Raw genomic sequence first — 20,485 nt, 5'->3', positions numbered from 1 at the left:
TCCATAAAATAATTTACTTAATAAAAAATAAAAAAACTTAAATCCCCACAGTAATAAACAGATTCAAAAGTAATTAAAGTTTGAAAGGCTTTTAAAGCCTGGATTATGCTAAATCAAAATTATCCCTGAAGTATTGTGGCAATTTATCTTGCTCTGAAACATGGCGTGATATATATTGGACAAAAATAACCAAGCTGTCCATGTGCTGTGTTTCCACTTATTTTGCATTTTTCAGTTATAATTCTTCAGAACCGAGTCCTAGCTGCAGCTGAATCACTAATCTATCAATCACAGTTACACTGACAACAATAACCACGTTTTGCTCGTTATGACGTAGGGATGAGTAATCAGCCAAAATAGTCTGATCAGATTTGATATGGTGATGAAAAGTGTTACAGCATGTGTCCACAACCAGGCCCATGTGGGGCAGTGTGTATCTTATTTGACTGCATAAACATCCGAGAATATTCTGCTGCCTTCCTCATTTTGTATTGAAAAAATATTTTACAGTTTAATTCATTCAATTCAATTAATTAACACAAACGTTTGAACTTTTCCGGGTTAGGTTTATTGCAATATGATGTCTATAAAAGACCATAGACCAAAAGGAGGGGTGTTATGAATACATTATATTGCAAATCAAATCATAGCCTGTATTTACGAAGATCATTATTTAGCTTGTGCGTGAGTTAAGGGGAGTAATAATATAAAGTATCATTATTTGACGTAATAGTAATGAAGGTTAGGCTAAAGGTCAAGGGGTTACCAAGACTAATAGCCTACACTTAAATTCTCCTGACAGCATAAAAGTGCAAATCTGATCATTAGGTTGATGCATTAAACCCATATTACATGATCTTAAATTAACGATGAGAGGGTCATTTTGTGTAGTCTTGCCTCTCTCGTGGGAATTTGGCGTAGCGCGTTTACGCAGCGCAACTTTAGTGCGCCTTTTTTGGCTAAACAGCGCCTTCTGGCTTTGAGCGAACTGACTCTGCCGAAAACGCGCCATTCACTGCACCACCAGCAGCAGCAGCAGAAGCAGCACTGTACATAGACAACAGCAGGTCAGCTACAGACCGATCGTTCCTCATGATCTCAACGGTTGCTGATGAGAGCCGATAGGACCCGGACTTGCTCGAACAGCGCCAATTAGCTGTGAGGGACAGATGCGCGGCTTCGTCTCCGTGTGTTTGTGTACTAAGCAATATGTTCCGTTTGAAGCGAAGGTGCTGATTGAAACATAGTCGCTCATCGACTGTGTTTGAAAGGATGTGTTGTCTGCTCTTTACGTAACCCTCTTTGCGTAATTTTGCACTGGATGCCGCGTGGACCCGGATTATTTGGCGAGGAGAGCTCCAGTGATCTCCCTCCTCCCCGTTTCTGTTGTCCTCGGCAGCAGGCTCACAGACTCATTCACACTGAGAATCTGAATGCAGCAGCATTGTAAACAGACGAGGAGCTGTCTTAATGAAAGACAGCATCGGTGCATCCCGCTCTAAGGTAGGAGCCTCCCTCCGGTTCTCCCCCCGTCTCTCCCCTCACGTTTCCATGATGTGCGCGTGTTTTCAGGCAGAATGGTGCAATGCATCGTTATCTCAGCTCCGCCACATATAGAGCCAGGGACATTACACGGTATGACAAACATTTGCACGATTTCACATTGTAATGTAGTTCATTTCGTACTTCTTTGGGTGAGTGTACCATAGTATTATTTGTATGACATGCATGCATCTAAGAAAAAATGAAGAGAGGGAGTGGAGGAGGAAATGGAAATATGAAAAAATATGGGTAAGCGCGTGTGTATTAAAGGAGTATGAGCATTGAGCAGAGCACCAGGAGAGAGATTAAATACAATATTTGCATTAGGAAGCTGTAGTGCTGTACATGTAGTGCTTAATGTTGACACTGTTGTAGAAGTCGGGAAGTCTCTGAGGACAGTAAGTACTGTTGAGTTTATTTTCATTTTGGATGCGTTGTCTGTGCAGCCAGTGGAGATGGTGCAGACACACATGCACTGTATGCACGTGAGTCTGAGGCTGCATGCTTCTTTATTTGCATAACAAGCTTTTACTTGCAAAGTTCCTATTTCATATTATGAAATATGATTCAGTATTCCACAAAGAGAAGTTATACTAAAAATACTGATGTATCTTTGCTTATTCTCAATTACTTTTAAGACCTAAGTGACATCTTCTGTTTGTTACTTTTGCCATTCATGAACATGAAGGAAAAGTGTAATCCATTAATGAAAAATAACAATGTCATACAGCCACGTTTTGTACCAGCATGTACACATATTACTGATGTCAACACACATTTAACAGCACCACAAGTTATCTAGTGGCTGTCTCCGTATAAACACTTAGATCATTATGGTCACATGTTTTAAAATGTGGTGGTGGTAGAAGGATGGCACTTTCGTTCACTTTCATCTATCTAGATATCTAAATATCTATCTTTACAAGGGAAAGTATATACATCTGTCTTTATAAAGATTCTTTAATCTTTAATAAACTTTCTTTTTTTTTTCAGCCTTTTATCAGCGATGCTTGGGATTCCTGCAGCTGCTCTCTCTCCAATGCTGTCTCTGAGAATGGGATCATAGTAAAGTTCTCTGGGATATAGATCAACTACTAGCATGTTGCAGCCCTACATCAAAGCAGGTGACAGCCTGTTGGAAGCATTACCTCACTGGAGTAAGCGTCAGAGATGGGCCTTCTCCCTCACCCTCTGCATGGCTCTCCTCTGGCTTCCAGGGGCGGCCGCATCGACCCTGAACTGCCACAAAACCTGTATCTGCGCCTCCAACATAGTGAGCTGCTCCAAAATGAACCTGACCATCATTCCGACTGGTCTGCCGCTCTACATGGCCGTGCTGGATCTCAGCTACAATGACATACAGCGGTTGAGATCTGAGTGGACACCTGTCAGGCTCCCGAAGCTCCATAACCTTCTGCTCAGCCATAATAATCTCACCTTTCTGTCTTCAGAGGCATTTGTATATGTGAAGTACCTGCGCTACTTGGATCTGTCCTCAAACCACCTGCAGCAGCTCGAGGAGTTAATCTTCGAGCCTTTGGTCAAACTGGAGGTCCTTTTGCTCTACAACAACCATATTTCCCAGATTGAGCGCTCAGCTTTTGTAACCATGATTAACCTTCAGAAGCTCTATCTTAGTCAGAACCAAATCTCCCGTTTCCCCCTGGAGCTGGTCAAGGAAAGATCCCGCCTGGAGAAACTTAACCTCCTGGATGTGTCCTCTAACAAGATCAAGATTTTACCCATCGATGAGCTCCAGCTGCTGCCTGCCTGGATTAAAAACGGCCTCTACTTCCACAACAATCCACTGCTGTGTCACTGTGATCTCTACACGCTTTTGGCCCACTGGTACATCCGAAAGCTCAACTCCGCCATGGACTTCAAAGATGACTACACATGCATTCTGCCCGGCCCACAAAAAATCCAAGAGCGTGTTTTTGATCTCAGCGGTTACAACATGAACTGCAGCACGTTCAAGGAGAAAGATCAAGAGGCTTTTCTGGAGCAAAGGATGGTCCTTCTCTGTGACACCAAACACAGGAAGATGTCAAAGACCTGGATGATGCCTGGAAATGTAATGGTGACTCATGAGAGCAACCAGACAGCCACAGTGTTGAAGGATGGGAATCTGCAGATCAGTCCAGTGAGGGCAGAGGACTCTGGGACCTACACTTGCATTGCCATGAGCGAGGCCTTTAACGAGACCATCTATGTGGTCCTGAAGGTTCATAATTTCACCATGCACGGGGGTGGGGAGACCCTGAACACAGCATACACCACCTTAGTGGGCTGCCTGGCCAGTGTGGTGCTGGTCCTCATGTACCTTTACATGACACCGTGTCGCTGCTTCTGCTGCCCTGATAAAGGTAAAACACGAGGTGACGACAGCATCCACTCATCCATGCTCAGCGTGACACCCACCCATGAGGACCCAACGCTCAAGGCGGAGCTAAACCGGCACGTGGAGTTCATAGACTCCAAGGACTTGCAGGGCCAGAATGGAAAGCTGAACCCAAACGGGGACGACGATGATGATGATCTGGATGCGGAGGCTGGTTCTCTTATGAAGGGGAAGAGAAAGAAGTCAGTAGCAGAGTCCATCAGCTCAGTCTTCTCAGACACTCCCATGGTGGTCTGAGATGACTTCAGCAAAGACGCCAGATGTGACTTCATGTGAACAGTTCAAAGTTTGCCATGTTTAAGTTCATCTAATCTGTGACTAAACCTGAAGAGGGGAAAATAAGGACGGATTTTCATATCTCGTTGCCGGCATGTGGAAATAAGGATATCAAAGGGATATTACATTTACAAACTATCTTGTTGTCTGCAATAACAACAAGCAAGACTTTTCCAGCATATTAATGTGTAGCAATTATTATTCATACTGTGAAGGGATGGCAGCAAATAGGAACGGTGGAAACTACTGAAGTCTTATGAGTAAAAAGTAGATGATATGTTGTGAATGTCAGCACTCAGGAAGTGATAAAACAAACTGTTTAAGTGTGAGGAAATACAAAGGAAACACATCACGCACAGGTTGAAAGTAGATTTTAAAAATCTTTATTGAAACCATAGCGGGTTGATAATTATATCTATCAATACAACTAGATTAGAGCATAGATACAGAGCCCCTCCTCTATCAGGGACCGACACTTAGAAAGACAGCCCACTGTCTACTGGCTGTGAATACATCCTTATATTATGCTTGAGTCATCTAAAGAGAAACAGCATGTCATAAGGCAAAATAATACACGTCCCAGAGTGATCTTTGCAGGTCAGCTCCCTCCTACACCATAGCTGTCAGCTACTTGCACTCTGATGTAGTTCATCAGACCTAATGTTATTCTGATTCATAGTATATGTGTAGCCATAAAGAAGAAAGATATTTTCTCTCAAATTAAATTTAGGCTATGTAAACATTAAAAATAGTTGACCTGTTCAAGGCTGGTCATTGCTTATCTAAGTAGAAACCTCTATATTTCAAAACTACATCAACACCCAAAAGAAACGTCCAGAGCCTTATTCAGTAAAAACATTGAACGCCTTCAGAGTGAAGAGTAGTCCTCAATATTTTATTTATGTTCTGCATACTGACAGGTATCATGGTACTTAGAAGGTGACTAGACGTTTGCCTCATAACAATGGACATGCCCCTTACTGCAGTTTAAATCCCCCTCCTGGTCAAATTATAGTGTTCCTAGCAGGAGGTTGAACTCTAAGCTAACAGTAACAGCTGCTAGCTTTAGCGAACATGTTCCTCCCTGGATTTGAAATAAGCCCCTTTCATAAAAGCCTGAAAAGTCTGAATGTGCATATACTAAACATTAGAAACCTCTGGGCAGTCGTAGGTCATAAATAATAGATTAAAGCACTTTGTCTGGCATTGTGCTTAGCTGGATGATTACCAGGGTCACTCTGTTTTGAAAAATGGCTTTTTTCTTTTGCCTTGTGGTCGGTAGAGAAAGCCGGAGAGAGGTTGTGTAAGTAAGTCCTGACAGGAAACCCATTCTTGTATTTAATTGTCATAATTGTAGATTGAGTTAAAGATGCAAGATGCCCCCGTATGCTTGACACAGAGTGTGCCTTTCCCTAAACAAGAAGGAGAGGTTTAATTAAACCGCACGGTGTACGTGTAATAATACATCAAGGCCAGAAAGGCTTAAATGCTAATTGGATCTTTTGATAGATTCCAGCTTCCCTCTTTGTTATCACAGCCACACAAAGCCATTCTCTCGATTCAGCCCAGATGTGTTTGTTTGTGTTTCTCAGTCATTACGTGCCTGTTCAAAGCAATCATTCAGCCAGGCAATGGATGTGTTGCCCTTTAAGCTGTCTTTTATTTGTTTTTGAGGGAAACGCTAACAGCATTGATTGACCATTAGCTCTCCCACTCATTTATACGGCTGGAAAGTCAAATATAAGAATTTGGAAAGCAACATGTTAGTATTTGAATGCACAATGCTGCTTTGTTTTCCACTTTATGCAGATATTTGTGTAAAAAAAAAAATCACATACATCTTGCATTCAAATGTCGGCATAGCGGTCAGATGATATGATCCATCACATTTTGGAGATCAATAGTGTTTTGCGCAAACATGATGTTATATTTAGCATCTCTTGTGTGGGAGAGAAAAGGGAAGTCACACTTGTCAGAGAGGTTGGTGTGTAAATCATCCCGTTTCTCACACATAGGGATACCAGGTGGAGAGAGGGAGAGCAGCAAAAAAAATACCACAGGATGCACTTAAATAAAGCCACATTTAGCACAACCCCAGACAGGCCAGTTTTGTGAATCCAGGCTCCAGGTTTTGCCCCATGGAATTGAAATATGAGTTGTTTCCTGCTTTTTCATTTGGCGATCAATCTAAAAAAAAAAAACCCCTCAGATTTCACCACCTGGCCACTCAAGGCCTCATGAGAATCTATTGACGCTGTCGCAGAATCTGAAAATATCCTGGGTGTAAAGTAGCAGGCATGAAACTGCCAGACCATCAAGAATAAGCATGTGTTCGCCCTGATGCGAGCCACTGTCAATCAAGGTAAATCTGTTTTTACTAATAGGCGGTCTTCTCCACTTGGTTGTCACTTAATTTACAAGTTTAGTTCTGTACAGAGACGAATGAAGTGCTATTGGTCCTGACATAGAGGAGAAGCCAGGCTTTGTTCTGTCCAAAGCAAATCTGCCTTCTTATATACAGTATATAAAGTATATATATATATATATGTATTAAGACTCACTGTTCAGTATTGATTAGTTGTGTACTGCTATGTTCTACCAGTGTACTGACTGTATTCTTGTGTAACCTGTAATGTTAATCATTTTGCATTTTGTCTGCCACTGTGCTACTGTTAGCTGTTTCGACATTTAAGTCTTGACATACATGTTTATTTTTTAAGCGGGGTTGGGTTTAGTTTTCTCATTGAAAGGATGTATTTTACACTTGAATCTACTAAAGAATAAGCTTAAAAGAAAAAACTAACAAATATATTATATATATATATATATATATATATATATATATATGTATATTGAAAATGTTTGTTACAAAACTGCATAAGAAGATTTCCAGTTTTCCAGTGAGTGTAAAACGTCCTCATGGGCAGTGATTATGTAGCCGGCAGTTCTTTTCAGTCAGTATTTGACTTTCCTTATTAAGCCATAAAGAAGTCAGGAGAACAGACAGGTGTCTTTGTTAGGTGTTAAGGGTGACTTTTCCAATAAATACTTTATGACAATTGAAGCAACCATTTTCTGTCTATAAAAAGTGGAAGGACATTTTTATAATAGCCAGTGAAAGAAAGGAAAATCAAGACATCTCAACAGCCACGAATGAATTTCAATGGAATAAACACACAGTGGGGTTTTAAAATGATTTGAAGACAGAGGGTCACTAAATCTTCTCAGGAGCAATGTTTTGAGGTTTGAATTGATGTTAAATCACAATGACTGCATTTTAAAGCAGCATCAACAAGACACTATCTTTGGTTTGAGGACTGTGCAGCCCCTGTGCTGTTTGCATGAATGGATCATTATCTGTTCTCCTAATGATCAGTTCAGGGGAAGGGAGTGGTCTCTCGCTGCCAAACATCTTTTTTCCATTTATCTCACTATGAAGTAGCAAACTATACAGGAAGACATCTTCGAGGTGGTGGGGCTAAAAGCTCTCTGCACATGAGAGCTCTAATCTGCATTAAAAGCTTGGAGTTTATTGACCACAGCCTCGGAAGATGAGCTGGTTGGTTCTTGCCATAAAATCAGATCGGTCTCGCAGCTAAAGTGGAATGGCTTTGCATGGTATGCTTAAGAGCTTCTCTGACTGCAGGATAGGTGAAACCTTGTAGGCATTAAAGATTAGAATACCAAGTTATCAGTTGACTTAATAAAGATCAATATTTACACTTTGTGCTGTCTCCATTTTCTCTGCTTTGTTTTTTACAGAAATCATTTTCAAAAGTGAATCTTAACCGTTATAACTATTAGCCTATAAATAAACCGTAGGATATTTACCTAAAAAAAACAGGAGTCATATATTGTAAATAAAAAAATGCATCTGTTTTGGAATATTGAGATACACCCCTGGATGTTCTTTGATGACTAACAGCCTTATCACTTATGAAATGTCTGGATATGTAGCTTATAACTTTATTATTGGTCGTAAGAGATTAAAGCTACATCTGTAAATGTCTAATAACTACCACATGACTAATAGAACAGACTGAATGGATTTCATAAAATGTGTGCTTAGATGTCACAATGGAAGTGGTGAAAAGGTTTAACATGCAGCTTTCTTGAGAAGCAATGTTGATGGCTTGACACCATCTAGTGTTAAAGTTCAGTATTACATTCTTGCATTTAAATATTGACATCTACACTTCTGATATGATCCATTTTAGTAAAAAAAAAAAAATCCAGAAGAAATTATAGTAAAAAAAATGCCCATGGACTGTTATATTTTATTAAATTGCCATTATATAATAAAATGTAATTTGGATTTTATACCACATTCATCACCACTGAATAATCATTAATGCACACAAATATGTGAACACTGTACAGTTAACATGTATTTCATATGGTTTACTGAATAAATAATTAACCTTGGACATGTGTATAAATGTAAAAATGAAAATGTTGTGCTGTATTTCTATAAACAAAGTCCTAAATAGAGCAGGAAGCACATAGCTGTGTAACATTTGTTTAACATAATGTCATCATTTTAATGTATTGTTCCCATCCCAAGTTTTCATAGTTTTTAGATAGATTGTTAATATGTAGACAAAACTGACTGAAGAGGCCTTTTCACGGTCTCTTTCTCTTGTACCAAACAGAAGAAATAAAGAAAACATAGTGTAAGAAGAAGTATTGGATTTTTTTTTATTATTATCTTTTTTCCCCCATTAAATTACTTACATTTGAGCAGCATAAGGAGAAGACTGAGTGTGTTTTTTTCTAACACAGTTTACAAACTGAGATGTTTGGGCATGTATAAAAATTGAAATTTTGTAAGAAAATAAAGGAACATAAGGTAGCAGAAAAATATTTATTTCCGTTCACACAGTCACACATGGCTTTCAACAGCTGCAGTGTGCACAAAGCCTTTTCTCCAATATGTCTTTTTAAAGCAGGCCTTTTCATTGGCTGTGAAGATGAGAAGAAAACAACAACTGGCATTCATTCACTGCTGTTAAAAAACAAAGACAAACAATCAAGTGGAGATCAAGAATGTGCTCAGAACCTTTCATTTCTCTTAAAGGGACAGACCAGCACAATCATAAAACATTGATCGTATGCCACCTATTGTTTGCTGTAGCTTGCTGACTCTTTAAAAGTCTGATCTTTTCCCCTCAACCTTGAAGCACATGCCCATTATTCTCTCCCTTCCCGGGCTATAGGCTGGAGTGGGGAGGGGAGGAAAAGGGTTTACATGTTGAGGTTGTTGATACTGAACTGAGGAGCATCGACTTATTTCTTCCTTTTCGCCTTTGGGCAGGACCAGTGCGGTCACAATCCATTACCTTCTGCTGAATCTTTGGGGACCTCCCTCTGCTCAGGGGGAAGAGTTGGAGAGGAGGACATGGCTTCTGTCCGTATGAGAACAAACCGTTAACTGGTCCTTGAGAGGAGGGGGTGTGTGGCTGGCCCTTCTCATTAAGGAGGAGATCCCTGATGTATCTGGAGGATTTGTCCTCACTGCTTTCATCTTGAATTAGCTCGGCCTCCCTCGACTGAGCGCTGCTGCATAGCCCAACAACGTTCCTTTGGCAGCCTTCAGGACTAAGACTCTCAGAGGCAGTAGAGGAAGGCGATTTGGTGCTGTGAATGTTGCAGTTCTGTCTGAGTTGTCCCAGTGAGGTAGAATCGAGGCTGAGGGTGCGAAACGATTTGGGGAGCCTGACCCCAGTTCTAACAGGTGATCCTACAATTGGATCCCGTGACCTGAGACCTTTTGGTACTCGAGGCATTTTCCTGTGAGAGCTTGAAAAAATATGAAGCTGGTTAGAAAATTAAAGCAAACATTCAGAATGTTTTCACTTTGTTTTGGTGGATCAGCTGCAGCCTCTCTTTGTTATGAGACAGATTATCCTGCAGCTGATTCCCACATACATACTGTAGGCTAACATCCCTGTGCTTGGGCCTGACTCCTGCACTGGATACTCACTTCCACAAATGTGAGCCGACATGGTGATCCAGCATGGAGCTGAGGGCAAACCGTAGGTGGTGCCATCGCCTGTCAAAGGTGAAGATGCTGCATCCCAACGTGTGGCATCCAAACGTGCAAAGCTACAGAAGAGAAAAAGGTTTAAGAAATACACTCAGTCATGTAACGTTCAAAGAGGTATAACTTTCCACATCTGACAACAACAGCCACTTCCAAAAGAAAGAGGGACCCCAACACTTTCTTTTTTTAAATCAGGAAAATAAATTAGCCTTGTGCTTTTTACCTGATTCATGCAACACACCATTTAAAACCCCATAATAACCCATGGTGACACAGGTCAGGTGTTACAGACACTTTAAATCTTCTGTCAAGTTCCTTATACTACTTTATCCTTCAGTTTAGCTAATGAAGTCCCTAAGTGACACATCCTGGAGAGATCATTTGAATTAGTTTCCCATGAAAACATTTCCAAGATGGCTGTGTATCAGGTCAGCACACTGAGCAGAACCAACTAATTCTAAAAAGCTTGTTTTTGTTACTGAAGGTTAGATTCAAGCCATTTAACAATCCTAATGCTTAAATAACATGTCCTTTCATATATTTAACCTGTTCTGACCATATTTCTTGAATAAATTCAGGCTTTTAACTTGAAAATAGTCTTGTAAAACCTCATGTGACTTATATGTCACAATAAGACAAATGTAAAAGAGCTGCTCCGTTTATTAAGCTGATCTAATTATATTCAATTCACATATTAAATATTGTTCAATTCAAAGCAAACAAGTCATACTCATAAAAAAAATAAGAAAATGAAATAAGAAAATCACTTTTCAATCAAACAAGAATTGAAGACCCTATTTCAAGAGATTACAAAAAACAAATAAAAATGTAAAACAATTCCAAATTGTATATTTTACCCATTTTTGTAAAAACAGATACAAAAGTAGTTCCATTCATGCCAAATAAAACCCTATCATTAAGTGACATGAAAGTTTGCACAAGAAAGTTTGCACATGACGGCTACACTGAAGGTGTCTGCTGCTCTAAATATACTTGAACTGCCCAATGGGACGTAAATGTCACATCTGCCACTAAAATGTGAGAAACATGATGTCCATTGTCGTGTTTGTGTAGGTCATTCCAGATGTCTTATTTGCCTCTATGAAGGTTTATTCTCTGGTGGGCCCACTGCCCAACAGACCTGTAGTATTGCTTAATATGTAAATTATGTAACCTGAACCTTTTTTATTTATTTATTTATTTATTTTAAATGTCAGAAATGTGGTATATGTGGTCTATTTAGTCTGTTCTATGTTCCCTATAAATTTCCTATCAGTATAAATGGGTCCAGATTCTAATGAGTTAAATTATTTGTAACTGGTCGCAGGATAGCCTAGCGGTTTTGTTGTGCACCCCTCGTGCAGAGGCTATAGTCCTCGTCGCAGTGGCTGTGGGTTTGAATCTGGTCTCGGACCCTTTGCTGCATGTCATCCCCCCTCCTCTCCTCCCAACATGTCCTGTCTCTCTGCAGCTATCCCATCGAAAGAGGCTAAATTTGCCCAAAAATATATTTTGGTTTCTCAACTCACCCCTAGAGGTTTGGGGTGCCAGGGTGTTGCTGGCAGGTCTGTGGATTCCTCCTGCTTGGCATCTTCATCATCATCATCATCACTGGAGAGAAGAGTTTGGTTGAAAGGATAGGGGGGGTGCACCTCCACTTTCATCGAGCTGTCACCTTCTTTCTCTGCAAAGCTTTCCCATGGACCCCTGGACCTGCTTTGAAGGCAATGATGAGAATGATGCATTATGTTAGAAAAATGTAACATCATCTTATATGTGGAAGAAAACACACACATCATCATCATCGGTCATCAGGATTATCAGAATGATAATCTCCAACACAAGCATTAAGAGCATCTATTTTATAAGAGAATGGTTTGTCTTGTGAAACTATAGACAGAGTTTATTTTGTTTGCCTCTTTCACATCTGTTTGGAGACACTTCTTTACTGATTCTTGCATGGTGCATAAACACACCTCCTCTTTGTGCATCAATTCAGGTTGGTATTATCATTGTTTATGTCTGTTCCACTCATTTGAAAATCAGAAAATAAAGTTTAAAAAAAAAAAAAAGACAAGTAAACATCTCCCATACCCGAAAATGTGGCAGCTGCTGTTGAAGTTGTATTTACTGCCCTGAGTTCTTGGTATATCTTCCAGAGTTTCCAAATGTTGTGGGTTTTCATTTGATTTTGCTGGAAGCTGCTCCATATTTTGGCCTGCTGAGACTGATGCTGTTCTTGGCTCCACCACCAGCTGATTAAAGGTCCCGGTCCTTCCTAGTGCTTTCTGCTGCTGTTGCATGGAATCAGACTGACAGAAAAACAGAGAGAGAAAAGAGTGGCATCAAACACCGTCCCAAACACAAGATAAAAAGATTTTATCTTGTGTTACCAACACATGCTACCAACAAGAAAATACATTTCTAAATCTGCTTACAGTGAACACCAATAATGATTCTATTCTATTATATCATTAAATAAAATATCATGACAGGGCAGTAAGAGTTTACATTGCATAGAAGCTCCCGTCTGCACAGCTTCTTCCTTTTTGGACCCAGATCTCTGCAGTGTTTTTTCAGGTCACGTTCTTTCTCTATGGGAGAGAAAGCAAACACAGATTTCAGAGAGCAACACCATCCATGCTGATGGAGAGTTAACAAACCACCATAAGGATATTTATCCAAAAAAATGATAATGAAAAATGCAAATACAGTCAAACACAGTTCAAATAAAATGAAGATAAGACACTACACCTAAGCTAAACGTTTGACGGTTCTTAACAGAAAAGCAGCAGGGGAAGGAACCACAGATACTGACTCACCATCGATGTTTTTGTTGATTTGGCAGTACGTTCTTGTTTCCCACAGAGGACTCTGAGACTGCCCAGCAGTGGGCTTCTGCTCAGAGGGTCTCTCTGGCGGAGATGTGGAGGAGGAACAGTTGCCAGGGGGCAGAGGTCCTGAGTGCCAGGAGGGAACCCTGGGTTGAGGCATGGAGGAGGACTGGAGTGGGAGGAGACGAGGGGTTTCTTGAGGTGACTTCTTGATGGAAGGAAAACTGCAGAGGTAAGAAGAGAAGTTAACTGGAGGATTACCTTATAATGAAGATACGACAATTCAGCTTTGTGAAAGTAAAACAAAAAAAAATCAAAACTAAGTAATTTATTTAAGACCATGAATGTTGTTGCACTTCTTAAAGAGTACCTCACTGTGTCTTTGATAGACCTGTGCTGGTGGACAGGTAATGCTGCTGAGGAAGCGGCACTATCTTCATGACTTCTGACATCGTCAGGCTCTTCTTTAGAGATGGAAAGATTCAATGAAGGGCGACCAGGGTGAGGTGTCTGCCTAGCGGGCAAAGAAGATGAACGGCCACACATCTTAGGGAGAGGACTGTGCCGCCTCTCGCAGTGCCCCTCAAAGGCCTGAGGTTTCACCACCTGCCCACAGTGGCTGCACACCACCAGGAATATCTCATCTTGAGCTGGGCAATGGCCATATATGTGCATATCTACAGAGGGATAATATGAAGTAAAGATGGTTTAATCTGAGATTAATGCACTTTTTTTGAGTTTCTTGAGTCATCCTTGTCTTCACCTTCTTTCATGAGGGTCATGGTGTCACTGCGGGTTCTCCAATACTTGCTGTACCCTTCAGTATTACAGCCAGCTAGGTAGAAATCAAAAACAGTCAGGGTACAACGTTAGATTGGGCATTCCTATAAGTTATTTTGAGAATCAGGTGAAGGGAGGCATCTAGATAGATTGCTGATTAAAGCCCCCGTTCAAAACGGTCTGTGTCTGGGGGTGAAATTGGTTTCGCCGAGTTTTCTTTTTTTTTTTTAAAAGAAAGTAAAAGAAATGTTTTATTTATTTATTTATTTAAACCTGCTGCTTCCCCAATCATGTATCCACACTATCCTGAATTCTGATGCAGTCGCAGCTGTCTACATGGTCGATTCTGTTGTTAGCAAGCTGTACAAATCCTTCTCAAGCAGCCTCGGGTTGTTGTTTCTGATGAGTGACAGCAGATGACTGGCCCATGCCAGCGGTGCTTTTAGACTACCTGTCAACAGGTTAACCGTAGTTTGTAGTACTCACTAGCGCTTTATTTCCAAATAATTAAATGCATGTGAAAAATTAACCAATTTGATGTGTTTGTTATTTTATCCTAGTCAAACTCATCCTGCACTAGGACCCAGCGGGTCTTTTGTTTGAGTCGCGCTTTATGCCGCTCTCTGTGTAACAACAGAATAAATCACCGGACATTCACTGTGACTTCATGAAACCAGGTGTGGGGCAGGGAGTGCGACTCACCGTCAGGTGGTAAAATATTTACTCCATCTACCCAACAACTCCAATTTAATCCGACAAAATCGTCGAGATTAAGATTTCGCCTATCCAAAGCGGCCATTGCTGCTCTTGCGCGCTCACGAGATCACATCGTCAGGTCACGCGCATCAAATCCGCGAGACAGAGCTCGCGGCCGTAATAAATGATGTAGTTGTGTGGCCTACTTCAAACTCTACTTCAAACTCTACTTCAAACTCTTAACAAACCAACTATGAAGCTAAACTGCATTTAGTCGTCTCCAATGCAAAATGCAATGACAGTTAAATTGAATCTATCTATGTAGGATTGATCTCATAAGGATGAATATGTCAGAATAGAACAGAATAGAATAGAATTACTTTATTGATCCCAAACTGGGAAATTGTGGCGTTACAGCAGCAGGTTGTCCAAAACACACAATATGAGTAAAAAACACAATGTTAGCAATCTAAACACAATATAATATTAAATACAAAGTAAATAAGTACTAAAAGATATCAAAAATAAGAATGTGAATATATACAACCAGGATTTCACTAAGCATTACTAGTCTTAAATAGGAAGATTAAATATGGAAGAGTGAATGTAAATGTGCAAAGACAGAGTCGTAGATGGTTATAAATTAAATATGAAAGATTAAATGTGCAAAAACAGAGTAGTAAATGGACAGTACTGAAACCATCCAGGTTTTATTATTGCAGCTATTTGATAGAAGTATAGTTTACTTGTATGATCTATAGGATAAGAACACATCTCAAATGCTTAAACTGAAGACATTTCTGAATAAAAAAAATATGTGGAGTGAGATTATACTTGATATACTTCTAGAAATGATTTGGGAGCAAAAAAAGGGCCTAACCCCAACCCTAGGACAATTACTTGCCTTGAGTTTTCATACCATAACTGTTGTATGTATGCTGTCTCAGCTGAGTTGTTTTTGTTAAAAAGATAAAATATAATAACAATAATGATACCCATCCCAAATACTGTAGAATTGCTATTTTGCAATTGACAATAAGCTAAAATGCAAATACTAGACACTGAAATAATTCAATCATTCCGGGTCTAGTAATCTAATTCCATAAATGATCATTTAAACAATCACTATATTTTATTTGGCAAAACTGTAGGTATTAGTAATCTACAGTATAACCTAAAAACTAGAGAAGAAAAACAGCTCAACAAACCTGTGGTTTGAAGGAATAACTGGAAAGAATAGATCATGCACTGATGTTTTACAACTGAGTCAGTGACAGACCCGCACATTGTTTAAGTAACCTGGTGTGACTGCACTGCTGAGGATCAGGAGCTACATCTGTAGCCTTTTGTTGGGTGTGTGATGATGCCTGGCAGGGTCAACATGTCTGCCACCTAGTGATGGTCATCAGTATTGGATGTTTGCTGGCATTGTTTGCTTCATGAACCATAGGCACTAATGAGTAAATCTCAGACATCTCTTGAACAGAATAAGAAGTGAACCTTATTTGGAGTGTGTGAGGTGTCAGACATCCTTCACCTGCCAGAAACAAATGAGTGAGTGAAACAACGAGACAACAAAAATCACACACGTACCAACAGATCCAGTACTTGCTTTTATTTAATGCTGCACAGCATTTCAGTACTGGACATTTCTTTTCTGGTCTCGTAAAGGAACTCCAGTCTCATCTGTGACACTTTTATCAACACATTGTTTGATGAAGCTCAAAAACAGCGAACCAGGCAGGGCGCAATAACTGATAAAGGTCAGTCAATTGTAATAGCAACTATTTATTGAAAAGCAACACAATAGAATTTGGCTTTGAGGACCATGTTGGGGTATTATAATTATTGGTTTAAACATTATAAACATAAAGGGTAAGGAAGGGCAAAAACAACGAGAAACAAATATATAACAATTTCAATGTTAAAGGTTAACATATAAAATGTATAGAGCGAACAAGCTTTAAACGCATGTCTCCAACACATTCAGCATATCTTTATTCAGCTGCAATGGTGGGTTCATCTTTACAGTGAAATGTTGAGGCGCGACACACAAAAAAAAGGATTAGTCAAAAAATTCCAGCTCTAATAAATAATCTCATAACAGCAACTGTCTTCCATCTTTAGTAACCAAACGTTATGATGCTTAATGTTTTTTTTAGGATACCACTGAATTCTGACTTTGTTGACATAGATTTGTGTAAATAATAGATTCAATTCACGTTTCTCATATTATTGGGTATTTTGTTAAATTTTTCATGGCCCTGAGGTATTTTTTTAAGAATGTGATGATGATGTCAGAATGATGTTTTGTAAAGAAATATTTTGGACTGTAAACAGTTTGGCAAAGTTATGCTTCATTATGATTCATCACAAACTAGAATATCAATTCCACATCTGTAGTAACATTTGAGCTGAGGTACAGTTAGTTTTAGATAGCTGGGTAGAAAATGTAACAATACTTTTTTTTTTTTTTTTTTTTTTTTTTTACTCCTACAGTTTCCTGTATTTATTTGACTACTCATTTTGTAGTTTTCAAAATGCAATTGTGTTAATACAGCACTAAGCAAACATTGAACACAGGGGGAAAAGAAGCCCTCAGTCTTGAAATCTACAACATTTTTCCTTTGAATAATTAGTATCAAAATGACTCATTCAAAAACATTACTTGTTTACTTGTCTGAAATGAGGAAGCAGTTACGATTGTCCGACTCCCCCTTCCACGTCCGCAGGCTGGTTGGCTGATTTGTGGAAAGGTGTTTCCTTGTAAATGAACCAGCAGTTCCCGCTCCACAGGATGAGGTTAAGAAAACCAAAAATCTGCCACAGAAAGAGACAGAATCAAATAACGTGAGCTGTTGTACATACACATGTTTATGATGTCTGAAAAACACTCATTTTCACGAGACTTACCACAGAGGCATTTAGCCGGCCCATGTGAGGGACAGCTCCCGTGGTGCACTTGTTGGGATCCTTACAAACTTCGAGAAGGGTGACAATTGTTGAAGGGCTGGTGGCCCACTTCACATCTGACAAGCCTTTAGCCCATGCAGAGGAGGATGTCAACCACAGGAAAGCAAAGGCAGCAGTCACCAACAGGTCCTTTGAGAGAAAAACAGTATAAAACCCTTTAAGGCTATCACAGTGGTAGTTTCACTCTAGGACATTTCTCAGAAAGAAACTGGCTAGCGCAGTTGTTAAACACACCCTTCCCACAGTTCCATTGACACAACTCTGTTAAATGCACTTTCTCTGACCTCCAGAAGGTTTTCCAGGATGAAGCAGACTCCACCAGCTGATGCCAGTTGCAACATTTTAAACTCAGAAAATGTACTTTAAATACTGCCTGTGTAGATAAACCTCCATTCATCCTTTTATATCAGCTTTCATCACGATTGGATTGACACAGCAGCTTAAGTAAAAAAAACATTCAGTAAAATACATACCACAGTGGGACCACGACTAGTAGCTCTATACACATGCTGGTAACCTAAGTAGAGGACCAGTGTGCCAGTGCAGTAGAGAAAGGCAAACACTCCAATACAGACGAAAAACTGTGCTGAAGACTTGTGGTCCCCAGTCAGGTACGCAGTACTGACACTCTGATTGTTGCAGCTGGGGACATCATACGGATGGTCCATCAACCTGTGTAAACACAAATAGAACTTTTTGAATTTATACAATCCTAAAAGTAAACATATGGTCTCCCTCACTGTGAACAGGTTGTGTGAGTGTGCTTCTGTTTGCTCACGCAGACACACCTGAACGGGTAGTTAAACTCTGCATGTATCTCTTGACGGTCACGCCCCTGGCACAGGACAAGGACGTTGGTTGTGCCGCTGTAGCCTCCTGTCGTTGCAAAGGCAAATATGGCAAACACCTGTGGCCAAAGGGACAAGATAAGAGGGACACGTTAGCATATGGGGACGTTCAGGACAGAGTGCTCAATTTGAATGTGGTTGAGATGTGCTGGGCTTGCGTTTGTGTGCGTGTGCCGGTGTATGCGTTTGTACTTATTTTATATTTTATGCTGCACCTGGATTGCTCCAACAGAGTTTGGCTGTATTACATGCAATGACAATAAAGCTATGTCTATCTATCATACATTTACATGCACACTTCCCTTTATTTCATGTAACACACACTAAACAGGAAATCCTTGTCTTACTCACAGGATGTCATCACAGTGAATGGCGTGCAAAGTTGACACAAGAACCACATTAGAGCACCATGAGGTAAAAACAGCAGCTACAGTAAATACAGTGTTTAATCCTTTATTGGAAGTCAACATAACATCACCTGACGGGGAGAAAACGCTGTCTAATCGTTTTATTTGGCTAGAAATATTGTCAACGAAAGTATTTTTCTACATTGCAAGATACAACTGTGCTACTTTACACACGCTAACTTCAATTAGCTTTCAGTTTATATAAGCTTATTTGTGTTTATATGTCAGGATTTGAATGTGCCGATCTGAAGGAAAAGAAAAAAAAAAAAAGAACTGCACATACCATATTTGAAACGGTGTTGCAACTCACAGGATGGGTCATTTAAGCTTAAACAGGCGTGCAGTGGGTCACAAGACAAAACTGCAGAATCAATTTGAAAGGTACTTTTGCGACCAGGGATGGAAAGCTCACGTCGGCTAGATGTTACCCCGCCATTGACCATATGGTAAGAAAAGGTTGGAAAGAAACTTACCCATTCTAGCACACGGATAAATGCCAGCGGCTCCTTCAAAGGCCCCAAGTCTAAAGTGAACCCCGAGTTCAGCACTTTCTGTTGAGTCAAACAACATATCATGAAAAAACGAGCCCGTTATATACAGCGAAATATGTCACACACGAATAGTTCAGTAAGGTATTATAATATGCGCCATTAGTCGGTTTTTTTTGTTTTTTTTCCCACTCCCCTCAGCTCCCTTACCTGGGCGACGGATTCCATCGTTAATTCCGAGTAAAAAAAAACAAACCCCGCTGTTATCGATTATTTGACACCTTTCCTGGTCTTTTGCAGCTCTTTCGGGGCGCTACTTCGGACTTGTCAAACTTATCTCCAACTTCAGTGACTCGTAGTATAAAACACGTGATCAGTGACGTCAGGGCGTCGAGAGGGGCGCTGCTGAGGCGAGTAGAGAAAGCAGTGAAAGTGGTGATTTTTTTTTATTTTTTATCTGTATGTAGGCTATAATTTGTATGTATATGTATAATACTGTATGGCATAACTAAGGTGGACCTAGTTAAAAAAAAATACCCGGAATATATCCTATTATTTCTGCAAGTGACTGAAGACTGCTCATGGTCAGAGTCCCTTTTTTATTTCATAGAAAGTACTTAAATTTGTCACTTAATCACGAAATTTGTTAGTGATAAAAACAGACAACATAAAGGGACGCTGAGTCTAAATAGGAATGATGTGGCACCCTTGTCTTGTAGAGAAGGCAGATAACCTACTGGGGTTTATAATGTGTTCCCATGTGCACATTCATTAATTGATTAAGTTTAGTCAATGTCACTGCAATGGTATTACACTTTCACTTGGGGTCGCCATTTCCACAGACAGCACCCAAGTACGAATAAACTAACCCTTTTATACAAAGCAAACCATGTGTTTCCCATGACTGTCATCAGTGAAGGCTGATCTAATTCACACACATGTATGTCCATGTTGGTTTTTTTAGTTTGGGTCAATAGGAATGCTTATTATTGGGCTTGGAATGTAGAGTAATTTAATCACACTTAGTACCGTCCCTTCCCTTCCCCATTTTTGTATACCTGTGTGTGTGTGTGTGTGTGTGTGTGTGTGTGTGTGTGTGTGTGTGATTTATTCAGAAAGGCTTGTTTCTCGTCTGGGAACATCTCGAAGGAATAAATGTTGCTTTGTTCTCCACCTTTAATAGTTGACTGGGCTGCC

General features: G+C 40.0%; 3 protein-coding genes across 3 annotated transcripts; 1 reads left to right on the top strand and 2 right to left on the bottom strand.

Annotated features, from left to right (window-relative positions):
• The first annotated feature begins 1,005 nt into the window (after positions 1-1,005).
• Positions 1,006-7,946, top strand: amigo1 (adhesion molecule with Ig-like domain 1). The gene is made up of 2 exons (XM_020632323.3): positions 1,006-1,503; positions 2,536-7,946. The coding sequence occupies exon 2, from the start codon at positions 2,642-2,644 to the stop codon at positions 4,178-4,180; it is 1,539 nt and encodes a 512-aa protein (XP_020487979.1). The 5' UTR covers positions 1,006-1,503; positions 2,536-2,641; the 3' UTR covers positions 4,181-7,946.
• Positions 7,947-8,438: 492 nt separating this feature from the next.
• atxn7l2b (ataxin 7-like 2b) lies at positions 8,439-14,730 on the bottom strand. Its single transcript, XM_065960936.1, has 9 exons — positions 14,579-14,730; positions 13,860-13,931; positions 13,467-13,773; positions 13,085-13,320; positions 12,774-12,856; positions 12,357-12,574; positions 11,792-11,978; positions 10,203-10,324; positions 8,439-10,018 (listed from the first exon to the last, which is right to left on the bottom strand). The coding sequence occupies exons 1-9, from the start codon at positions 14,673-14,675 to the stop codon at positions 9,430-9,432; spliced, it is 1,911 nt and encodes a 636-aa protein (XP_065817008.1). The 5' UTR covers positions 14,676-14,730; the 3' UTR covers positions 8,439-9,429.
• A 1,442-nt stretch (positions 14,731-16,172) lies between these two features.
• Positions 16,173-19,659, bottom strand: sypl2b (synaptophysin-like 2b). Its single transcript, XM_065960939.1, has 6 exons — positions 19,499-19,659; positions 19,274-19,351; positions 18,334-18,452; positions 18,019-18,217; positions 17,486-17,674; positions 16,173-17,392 (listed from the first exon to the last, which is right to left on the bottom strand). Exons 1-6 carry the CDS (start codon positions 19,514-19,516, stop codon positions 17,270-17,272), a joined length of 726 nt encoding a protein of 241 aa, XP_065817011.1. The 5' UTR covers positions 19,517-19,659; the 3' UTR covers positions 16,173-17,269.
• Positions 19,660-20,485: the final 826 nt, after the last annotated feature.

The sequence above is a fragment of the Labrus bergylta genome, chromosome 12 (assembly GCF_963930695.1).
Source record: "Labrus bergylta chromosome 12, fLabBer1.1, whole genome shotgun sequence".
Classification (NCBI taxonomy): Eukaryota; Metazoa; Chordata; class Actinopteri; order Labriformes; family Labridae; genus Labrus; species Labrus bergylta.
This window is presented reverse-complemented; position numbering and strand designations above follow the sequence as displayed.

Excerpts from the sequence above, each read along its gene's own strand:
- sypl2b (XM_065960939.1), bottom strand. Across the intron at positions 18,218-18,333 it reads GAGTTTAACTACCCGTTCAG|GTTGATGGACCATCCGTATG; the intron begins GTGTGTCTGCGT and ends GTGTTTACACAG. Across the intron at positions 17,675-18,018 it reads CTAGTCGTGGTCCCACTGTG|GACCTGTTGGTGACTGCTGC; the intron begins GTATGTATTTTA and ends TTTCTCTCAAAG.
- amigo1 (XM_020632323.3), top strand. The coding sequence starts at position 2,642 with ATGTTGCAGCCCTACATCAAAGCAGGTGACAGCCTGTTGGAAGCATTA.
- atxn7l2b (XM_065960936.1), bottom strand. The coding sequence starts at position 14,675 with ATGGCCGCTTTGGATAGGCGAAATCTTAATCTCGACGATTTTGTCGGA. Across the intron at positions 12,857-13,084 it reads AATCAACAAAAACATCGATG|AGAAAGAACGTGACCTGAAA; the intron begins GTGAGTCAGTAT and ends TCTCTCCCATAG. Across the intron at positions 11,979-12,356 it reads AGCAGCTGCCACATTTTCGG|CAGGTCCAGGGGTCCATGGG; the intron begins GTATGGGAGATG and ends TTGCCTTCAAAG.